Here is an 11,327-nt window from a genome sequence, read left to right on the forward strand (position 1 = left end):
AACAACAATAACTGATTGAAAAGCCTATTCTATAATAGAAAAATCAAACTCCTTGAAACAAAAATCAGCATATATTATTGGAAGATAAAAGCAAATAAATTATAGGCATCTTAACCTCCAAATCATCATGACTGCAGTACAGATTTTAATCTTCAGTTAGTTGACTAATAGGTTTTAGCTGCAAGCTTTATTTTCCAAATGGAATACTTCTATCTAAAACTTGAATACATATTAATAAATTTACCTCGTCCAAATAAATGTTGTCAAGATCATATGATGCTCTTACTGACTCCACCATCCAGCTCTCTGGAGTATTTAGATTCAGAGTAAATAAAGGAGATTGAGGCATATCCAGGAATTTGGCAAGTGGTCCAAGAATAAGATGTTTTTCTGCTGTAAACGTAATTTCTGGCTCCAGAACGTAGCGATAAAAGCTTAGAGGTAAAGATGACAAACATTTAAATGTTTTAGTATTAAACATTTGTTCTCTTGCTGGTTGCTTGCAGACATTTCAATACCAGACTAGATAATTTCTTCATCTTAGAAGGGAGTAGGATTTGTTCTCTGTTTATATGGGGTGACATGATAGCAGTGTTCCAATATCTCAGGGGTTGCCACAAAGAAAAGGGAGTCAAGCTATTCTTCAAAGCCCCCTGAAGGCAGGACAAGCAGCAATGGATGGAAACTAACTAAAGAGAGAAGCAACCTCGAACTAAGGCAAAGTTTCCTGATAATTAGAACAATTAAGCAGTGGCACAACCTGCCTCCAGAAGTTGTGAATGCTCCAACAGTGGAAGTTTTTAAGAAGAGACTGGACAGCCATTTGTCTGAAATGGTATAGGGTTTCCTGCCTAAGCCGGGGGTTGGACTAGAAGACCTCCAAGGTCTCTTCCAACTCTGTTGTTGTTGTTGTTGTTATATACAGTAGCTTGCCCTGTTAGTGTTGGTGGGGGTGGGGTATTGTTTTCTCCTTGGGCTGTTGTTTATTGCTTGATTCTCTAATGTTAATTCTGGTGTTAGGATCAACACCAGACAAACAATGAAAACAAAAATAAAATTAATAAACTTAAATAATAAAAATAAAAATAACTAGTTGCAACCTGCAGTTTTCAAACATTAGTATTAAAAAGTACAGTAATCATAACATTTTATCAGTATTACTATATTCTGTTACATTTGACTCACCTTTTCAGAGGCATGTCGGAGAGTTTGGATTGACAGTTCATAAAAACTCTGAGATTCATATTTATAAGTTTGTTCAATACCTAAATCAAGGGAAAAAGACATATAAATCTAAATGCAATTAAAGTACACATTTCTTGCAATTTCTTCCTCTTTTCATATCCCTAATGTTCTGTCTACTAGCTCGTTAATATTGAAATGCACTCCTCATTACAGGATCACTGTAAAGTTATTAATCTGAGAATTATATTACATATATAACTAACATAAGAAAGGTTAAAAGTTAGTTACTTGATAAATCAAAGTCCTCTCCAAATGCGTTCAATTTAATTCAAATCTCTTATCTTCTTGGGCTGTGCAAATCCCTTGAAAGAAACACTGTGCAACATAAAGGAGCACATTTGAATCTCTAAAACAGCCTATCATCTTTTTAAGTTCATTTAGCTGCTTCTTAAATGAACTCCTGTCTCCATATGCATGTGCATGCTCAGGCTCTCCTCCTTGCTTTCTCCTCCCCTCAATTAAGTGAAGCAGATGTGCAGGGGGAGAATAGATTCTGGCTTAAAACACAGAAAGTCAAATCTGGAGAAAAGTACATATGCTTTATTTTTTTAAAAAATTAATAAAAAACTTCTTCCAAAGGATTTGTACAGGTCATTAATTATGTATTTCAGCAGTTTCCATATTAATACATAATGCTTTTAAATCTAACATCGTAGGTCTCTTTTGTTTAAAGCAGGGGTGTCAAAAGTGCCGGCCCGCGGGCTGGATGCATCACGAGGAAACCGTGCCCATCCCATTGCCGGCAATAGGGAAAAAGCTCCAATACGTCATGCGACATCACGTGACATCGCAAGTTTGACATGTCTGGTTTAAAGCTTTACAATTGTGTTCTTAAGAGTTATTATTACTCACAATAAGCTAAGATAAGGCAAGATAATTGTATATTTTGCATGTTAAGGGTGAATTCTTTTACAACAGGTTTCACACATTGCTTGTAAAATGAGAAGCTTATTTCCTCTGCTGGTCAAAGAAGGAACATCCATCACTCCCCAAAATATTTCAAACATTTTTCAGTTATCAATGCAATAATAATAATAATAATACAATAATGATTGAAATAATAATTTCACACCATAAGCAGTGGAGCAAGTCTTTGTGCCTCTCTAGTGGCAGGATCAACAATAGCCACAACATCAAAATATATTTCTCCCTCTTTTGGTCTCAACTTAATTGCACTAGAAAAAGAAAAAAGAAAAAGAAACTACAGCATGTGCAATCTTGATTTTTATATTTAGTCTGTGACAGAAAAATCAGCAAGTCTAAAACATTTATGAATTCCGTTTTTAGAACAGTTAATGAGTCAAGTCATAATCCATTACTATTTTATCTTTTAAATACTTCCTTAGCACTTTTTGAAGAAAATATGCATGGAAATTCAAATGAATGAAATCTTTTCGGGATTATTTATATTTTACAGAACTTGAATGCATATTATTCTTGGCAGACTAGACAAGACCAATTAAGAACCGCTCTTACAGATTATTTTACCTGTATCTATCCTCAAAGAATTGATATTCAATCCTGGCCTCTCCCTTTGGTTGTGCAGACAGAAGAGCATCCACCTTCATGACAAGGTCACTTGCACTGAAGAAAGAGAAAAAGACCATCCTGCCAATGTTTTTCTTCCAATGTAATTTTTGTTAAAAAGGTCACTTGGTGAGATGTAGTAACAAAAAAACAAAAACAAACCATAAGTGCTGCTTTTGCAAATGATAAAATAGTCTATGTATGAAATCCAGTGGCAGTAAATGCAAGCAAACTGGCTGTTTCTCTTTGCTTGCTTACAAGAGAGATATCTATTTCATTCCCCTCGCTCTGAGGACTGGCTTGGGAGGGGCACACAGGGATACTGGAGGATGGAGGGACCAGAAGAAGGATGAAGCCATTAGAATGCAAATTAAAAAATCAACTCAAGGCAACCAGAAAGCTACAAGGCAAAGGGAGAATAAGAGATGAGACTCATTCTGTGAACAGTGAAAAAGTTGGTTTTTATATGCTTTTCAAAAAGAAGCAATGTAGAGGTAGTCCTCAACTTACAACCATTCATTTAGTGACATTCGAAGTTGAAGCGGCACTGAAAAGTGACCTAAGACCAGTTTTCACATGACTGTTGCAGCAGCATCCCCATGGTCACGTGATTAAAACTGGGCACTTGGCAACTGGAATGTCTTTATGACTATGATCACTGTCCCAGGGTCATGTGATCACCATTTTTAACCCTCCTAGCTGCCAAAGTCAATGGGGAAGCCAGATGCACTGAACAACTGCTTGATTCACTTAAGAATTGCAGTGATTTGCTTAGCAACTGTGGCAAAAAAAGGTTGTAAAATGGGGCAAAACTCACTTAACAACTGTCCTGCTTAGCAACAGAAATTTTGGGCTCAGTTGTGGTCATAAGTCAAGGCCTACCTGCATCATGTTTTATACTATCTGCTCATGCTATTATAAAATAAGGTTTAAATATTTCCAGTCAAGTGTTCTTCTAAATACTATGAATGGGAGACAAACTGTAATACCCCCTATCACATTAAAGATATTGAGCTAACAGGAAAAATGTAAATAAAAGTAACAGAATCAATATAAGTTAAAATCTTATGATACAATCTCTCTACATTTAAAATCACCTGTATTTTAAAGATATGTCTGTATCTGCAAAATAAACTTAGAATATGCTATGCTTTTTCTGCCTAATAAGCCCTGGTTTTGCCAAAGATCTTATTCTTCTGTTTTTAATACACAACTGCCAGTACCATTATGTGGAGAGGGCATGACAGAGGAAGAATGTCTCTTATATATTCCATAAACACTGAAACCACCAACATTCTTCAGTGAAGAATTCCACTTCCTTTCCATAACCTACTCAATTTTTACTTACAGATCTTCTTCCACTCCTAACTGTTGTACGTGAGATTTTATTTTCTGACCAGATGTCTTTAAAATAATATTTTCTAGCAAGTGGAAGTCATCCTGGTTAAAAAGCTCCCCAGCTTCCAATGGACCAATAATCTGAAATGAAGATGAAATGGTATGATCATGATCACTACAAAGTGATCTGAACTGAACATATCCTGCAACATGCACAGTATCTTAACATGCATTACCATTGGGAATACAACACATACACAATACCTTTGCAAAGTTGTTTTTTTTTGAATAGTAAAAAATGGCAATATTTCATTTAGATCCGTATCAGTACTACCCTGCCATATCAGGTGATTTTACATGAAACGGGACCATTCTGATTATGTCACCGAAGCATAAGAATATTCTCTTTCAAGATGTTTGGTCAGTTTCTCTCAGTATTAGGGCTCACTGATGTTGTAACAGCTTTTCCTGCCTGCAGGATCAATATGCTGCTTAATTATTTGATGCAATTGTTTTATTTTGGTTTGGTCACTATTGTTATTAACTACCTTGGTAGTCTTTCACGATAGTTATGAGCAAACAAATACTTCTACATTGATTGCTTACTGCACACCATTGCTAGTAAAAAATACATTTCATTGCTATATGTTAAGATGTATTTTTAATATAAAACATCAAACAACAGTTAAAGAATGAAGCTGGGAACAGCAGAATAAATGAATCCTACAATAGCTTAATATAATATAAGCACTTGAAACAGTAAATTTAAACAGCTGCTAGTGTGGAAAGTAGAGAGCGACATAGGTACTCTGCAGCACAAAAAGAGAAAGTAAAGTGCCTGGGAGAATAAGAGAGTTTTGTCTGGAATAGAAAATAATTGAGGGAGGACCAGGTTTGCCTCTTTGGAAAAAGTGTTTCAGAACTGGAAGTATAAGGAGGGAGGGAGGGAGGGATATGCCTTCAGCTTTATAGCAGTCTATTATTTCTGAGCAGATCTTAATATCTCAAAGGATCTATTTGCAGCAACTAGTTATGAAGGACAAAATATTCTCACATAAATGCTATTGTAAAGCCATCCTGAATAATCACCAACAAGTTGGAGTTGGAACATATTAGCACAGATTACAACACCACATTTGCCTATAAAGGTTGGTCTGATTATTACACTCATGCAGGGAGAAGCAGCTGCTTTTTCTCCAATTTTGGAAGATCGGGTAAACCCAGAAGTGTTTTTGGGTATTAGTGGTGAAGAGCTTTAGAAGATCTTGACCACCTTCTAAAAATGTTAAAGACTTAATTCTTCCAAAGGATATTTGGTTTCATAACACCTCTTTGTTAGGTTTTGTATGTTTACTGGGTTTTAGATCTCTTGTTATATTTCTATATTTAATTTGTATTTAATTTGTAAGTTGCCAAGAAACGATTATATTATGTGGGGTTAAATCTAATAAACAGATAAATAAATAATAGGCCATCAAAATTTTGAATTCAGAGATAGATGATTTACAGTTGAAAAGTTATAAACATACACTGCAGCAAAGAATATACATAATAATTCCAGTTTAAGAAGCCCATTTTATCTTTTCAGAGTCCCCACAGAAGGACTTAAAAATACGGTCAGGAGTTTGATTTACATTAAAATGAATCCAAAATTAGCATTCTCTTGTGTAGAGGGGAAAAAAGTACCACATTAGGACCAAAAACATCTGCAAGTAAAGCATTGCTTGTTTTATAAATATAATTTGCTCACCCTTCCGTTGCTAATCACCGCTCTCTGTCCTTTCTTCAGTTTAAGAACATCCCTGCAGTACACAGCATGTGAAAGGATAAAATCCACTTCAGGAGCATCAAGAGCTGCTTTAAATGTATTGATTTCCATACCCTAAAATTGGGGGGGGGAGGGAAATATTTCATTAAAAGACAATGTGATGCATCTTATCCTGTCTGGAATTTAGGAAGGAAGCTGGAATTTAGAAGGAATGTCGCTGTGTTTTGCTATTATTCCTACTGTGTTTGTTTATCTTACAGTAAAAAGGCCATCTTTAACACTTACTCCAACAGCAAATTCTGTGATTTCTGTTCCAGCCTCCAGCATCTTTGCATTCTCCTCTTTAAGTAATTTTGTGATAAAATTTTTGGCGTTGTTTGATGTCTGTGTCTGCAAGGCTGCCCATATGGCCCTGGCAATAATTGTGGTTTCAGTTGCTGGGTCTTCACTGGGATTGTTAATCACACCAATCCGGATAAAATTACTGGACTTCTACAGAAGAAAATGAATTGCAGATTAAAAATGGTTATTTTACAGTTCTTAAGTGAAAGAAAGAGCTGTGACAACCAGCAAGTCAGCATTTTTTTTTTTAACAGAGATCACAAGCCAATTTGATATAGTGATTAAAATGCTGGCCCAGAAACTAGGAGACTGTGAATTGTGATGCCACCTTAGGAATGAAAATCAGCTGGGTGACTTTGACAATTAAGCCTGGATTAGATTTCTATATCACTGCACATCAGGAACATGTGAGTCTGTCGTTTGGGGATGGTTGCATAGGTGCAAAGTTACATTTATATTTCTGCAAATGTTAACATTCTGGCTAGGGGGTGCTCAAAGAGGAAGTCAGATCAGCCAACCAAACATAGGATGCACACTTCCAAACAACACGCAGTTGGGATTTAGAGATATGCCCATTTTCAGACATCTACAACTTGCACTTATCCATCAACCCCTTCACAGCATAGGTATGCATCAACACCTATGTGCAGTTGTGGGCAATTCTAAATCAAGCTTCATTCTTTCTCAGCCCAACTTATCTCAGCAAGGTTATTGTTGTAGGGAAAATAGGAGGAATATTATGTATGTTCACTGCCTTATTTATAAAAAAAGGATAAAAATCTAAAAAATAATAAGAAGAAATGGCAGATTGAAGACAGTTCTGAGAAATGGAGCCAATGACCATGGCAGAATGAAGAACCGTTTGAAAACATAAAAGCCCAACAGTTTTTCTTATCTATCTTCAAAAATCAAATAAGTCGTAAAACTCAGTCTTCCCCCACTCCCCGCTCTTTGATGAAGGTGTTAGCTGCATACTTGGTGTTTGATAGCATCATATAATAGTTGTCTTCCAGATGGTTTATCAAAATCTCCAATGATCCAAAATGTCACTGGTCTGACAAAAGTATCATCTGTGTAAGAAAAAGATAAAAGGAAGAAAATTGAACGTGATCCTGTCATAATGCATAATGCACATGTTGGGCATATGCAGTGTGTAGAAAGCAATTTTTAGACAATATCAAAATTATTAGGCTATTAGTATTTATGAAAAAATCAAGTGTTTATTTTAAATCAAGCCTATTTTGCAAGAATGAAAAATAAGCATGTGCATGTGATATTTTATGAAGTTATTATTCTAATGAAGTTATTATTACACCACTAATTTCAGAATTTTTTAAAAAGTAATATAGAAAACCTGCAAGAAAGTTAAGAGATACATTTTTATATGAATACTATAAATTCAAATTGTTATTCAAAGATTTCTTAAAAACAATATGCAATGATTTCTTATTCGCAATAAGTCCTAAGCCAGTAAGACTTAAAGACCATATTCCTTAAAAGATTAAAATTAGTAATATAAGTGAGAGAGAGAAAAAGAAACACTCAAGGTCATTACCATAAATTTCCTTGGAGGACATTCCTGACAAAAGTAAAACAGGAAAGAGTGGAAAAACATAAAATTAGTTGACAGAATTGACCTCATTAAATATCCAAGAGCCATTGTAGGGCATATAGTACCCTTATAACCAACTCAAATGCAAAATCAACTAAGAATGACTTTGTTACCAGCAAATGGAAAATAAACCTCCATATCTCAAAGCTGTATCACATCTGATTTGAAATCAGGTTGACATTTCATATTTCTTTCTTTACAATTATCTATCAGGTTCTTGTCACCTCAAATTCCACATAAACCTCCCTAGTAGCACCATCTGACTTCTAAGGTCTGTTTTTTTTTAGATACACTTCTGAACTCCTTTTACTAAAATTATTTTTCTCCTTCAGTAGGAAGAAAGACAGTAGCCTAAATTGCCCCTTTCTCCCAAAGAAAGCAAACAAAATTGTTGCCTTTCCTTTGCCAGAAATATTGGTAACACAATTTGCAGGAATGTTTATCCCTAATGTTAAAAAAAGCTTCTTGCTTCAGTTGTTCTTCTGTTAAACAATTATCTAGCATGGAATCTGCAGCCCAGAGGTATCATAACTAGCCGCCATATTTGATATTAAAAGTCTTTGAGAGGAACAAAATAATACATAAGGATGGTCCACTGTTTTAGCAAGGTTCACCCACTGATGTGACTAAAAGAGCTTCTGTAATGAAACCTAATCTGAAGCTAGCCAGTCAATTTCATGCTCTATTGGATGAGACTAGCTACCCCTCCAAAAATACAGTCCCATCATGTCTAAAGAGGTGTCTTAACTCTGCCTCCTTTAATTAAACTTGAACTATTCCTTCCGTAAATAAAACGGACAGGTTATTGGCCTAAGCTCATTTCTACCGCAGAAGTAAGACAACATTTTGGAGTAACAACTCCCCAGTTCTCATCTATATTTTCAAACTTCCATTCCTAAAACTCATTCAAAGAGTAACAATAATAGAATAAGAGAGAATAAGAGAAAGTTGAGGATAGCCATAATTTAAATGTTGTCTCCTAGACATTGGATGCAATGTTTTTAATATAGTTGCTAGTTAAAAATCTGGATCCCAAAGATGCTTTTTCACGAGGCAACTGGACTTTGTGTTTCTTTGAAGACGTTTCGCTTCTCATTCAAGAAGCTTCTTCAGCTCTGACTGGATGGGGGGGAATGGGAAGATTTATACTCCTGCAGAGAACTGTTCATTTGCATTCTTTTAGCGTTTATGAAGTTGTTGTTTTTCCCCCCAATGTACAGATCTGCATTGGGGGAAACGAAACAACAACTTCATAAATGTATGGCACAACATAGGAGAACAAACCCATCAGGACAAGAGTCAGGAGTCCATCTGCACTTAAAAGACAAAGGTCACTCTTTCGAAGACCGCAAAGTTCACATTTTGCACAGAGAAGATGGCTGGTTTGGAAGAGGGGTCAAAGAGGCCATCTATGTCAAAATTAAACAGCCCTCTCTCAACAGAGGGATACGACATCATCTATCTCTAGTCTACAATATAGTCCTTTCAACAGTTCCAAAGAAGGCTCCACAGCCATTTGCACTACTCAGGTGACCCTGAAGACACAGATAAGCCTCCAGGTAGCATTAACAACTCACTAAAAGAATGCAAATGAACAGCTGTCTGCAGGAGTATAAATCTTTCCATTCCCCACCATCCAGTCAGAGCTAGAGATAAAATTCAACACTTATTTATAAACAGAGTTGGCAATTGACCACAGGGTTTACAGAAACAAATGTATAAAAGCAGAGCAGGAAAGAAGTGACAGAAAATTATGTATTGCACATAAAAAATAGTATAGTATAGTACAGCACAGTGGGCCCCAACCTTCCAGGCTCCGTGGACCAGCAGCAGTGGTGGCAGAGGGGGGAAGGAATAATTTTGTGTGCACACCTGCCACTTGTGCAAATGGAGCTTTGCGCACTTGCGTGTTCACCCACCACTTGTGTGGCCTGGTTTGGGCTGCGATTGGTAGTGGTCCACAGACCAGGGTTTGGGGAGCCCTGGTACAGCAGACAAAAGGACAGAGGAAAATCATTTCACCTTGCAATGGAAGCTTTTTTTCTAAATTATTTGAAGTGTTTAATGTAATAATTACATTATTTATAAACAGATTATAACAGGTTGATTTTTTATATTCTGCTCCACAGACTACTAAATGCAAATGAAGGTGGTTATGTACCAAGATTGAGAGGGAAATATGTTTTAAACTAGCATAAAGAGTCACCAGAAAACCTTTAAGGCTTCATTAGTCTTTTCAACAAAGGACAACTGTGCATAATATGGTATAAGTATTTTCTTCATTAGATGCAATACCCAAAGACGAAGAAAGAATTCATAATGATACCTTTTTTAGTTAGGTAAGTCATGCTGTTGGCTATAGCAGCTGTCTTGTCCTTGGAATCCAAGGTACTAAATCTAGCATAATCATCCACATAGAAATTATCTAGGAAAAAAAAACCAATTGTGATTACTCTCAAGAAGAGAAATATCTTACTTAACATGAGCAACTAGAACAAATGAGACACCTTATCAACAAACCATTTATAAGCACAAAGATGGTCATATCAACATTTTAATGATTGATTTTATAGATCTGAGAAAATTATAATTATCTCTGTACAGTATGCATTTTATGCAAACAGTCCTCCTCAAATATGAAAGGATTTACATTCTGCAATCATTGCGATCCAGGTGGAATTGTCAATTATTCATCAAAATATTTCTACCCTCTGCTTTCTTTTAATTTCTTCTCAAATTCCCAAAGCTGCTTTTGAAGGTTGTGTGATATTCTGTTGCTGATATGAAGAGACTTTCATGTAGGAAATAAATAAATAAAAACCCCATGTGTGCATTTAAACATTTTCAGGTATGTATGAAGGAACTCTTTGCATCCCATACATATTTGAGGAGGTATTCTGTTGAAAAATTCTTTAATAAAAATTATTTTTAAAAAGAAGAAATCCTATCTCCTGAGTCTTGAAAATAAATATTTTAATAATACATTCCTTGACAGGCAAACGATTGTACATGTATACATAATACCGCATCAGGGCAGACAAACAAATATACAACACATACTTCCACTCTATTTTCTGTTCCCTTTACAAGTACTCTCTACTGTTTTCAATCTATCCGTTCACCCATTTATAATACGGTTTCAATGAGGTTCAAGAGATAGAGTCACTGTAACAACTTGGTCAAGATCCTAGGTCCAAATGTGATGCTCTCTAAACTTGGCTGTTTTCTTGCAGACATTTCATTACCCAACTAGATAACATCATCAGTACTTTAAGGGAGTAGGATACTAACTCAGACAAACAAGCTAATAATAAACAATAGCCTAATCAAGGAATCACCAAGAACACTCCTCCCCAACACTGACAGGGTAAGCCACTTGTATATAAAGAGAGACGAAACCTTACTCCTTCTAGCACGGATGATATTGCCTAGTTAGATGATGAAACATCTGCAAGAAAACAACCAAGCTCAGAGAGCCTAAATGACACCCCCCCC

General features: G+C 35.8%; 1 protein-coding gene across 1 annotated transcript in view; it reads right to left on the reverse strand.

The window, feature by feature from the left end:
* UGGT1 (UDP-glucose glycoprotein glucosyltransferase 1) overlaps nt 1-11,327 on the reverse strand; it is a 68,978-nt gene that overhangs the window by 35,924 nt on the left and 21,727 nt on the right. The window contains exons 19-27 of the mRNA XM_029284182.1: nt 10,159-10,257; nt 7,196-7,290; nt 6,164-6,370; nt 5,861-5,992; nt 4,121-4,251; nt 2,734-2,829; nt 2,318-2,420; nt 1,186-1,265; nt 245-434 (exon numbers count right to left, since the gene is read on the reverse strand). Coding sequence (XP_029140015.1) covers nt 245-434; nt 1,186-1,265; nt 2,318-2,420; nt 2,734-2,829; nt 4,121-4,251; nt 5,861-5,992; nt 6,164-6,370; nt 7,196-7,290; nt 10,159-10,257 — 1,133 coding nt within the window. The remainder of the gene's footprint in view (nt 1-244; nt 435-1,185; nt 1,266-2,317; nt 2,421-2,733; nt 2,830-4,120; nt 4,252-5,860; nt 5,993-6,163; nt 6,371-7,195; nt 7,291-10,158; nt 10,258-11,327) is intronic.

Source organism: Protobothrops mucrosquamatus, unplaced genomic scaffold (assembly GCF_001527695.2).
Source record: "Protobothrops mucrosquamatus isolate PMUCROS unplaced genomic scaffold, P.Mucros_1.0 scaffold413, whole genome shotgun sequence".
NCBI lineage: Eukaryota > Metazoa > Chordata > Lepidosauria > Squamata > Viperidae > Protobothrops > Protobothrops mucrosquamatus.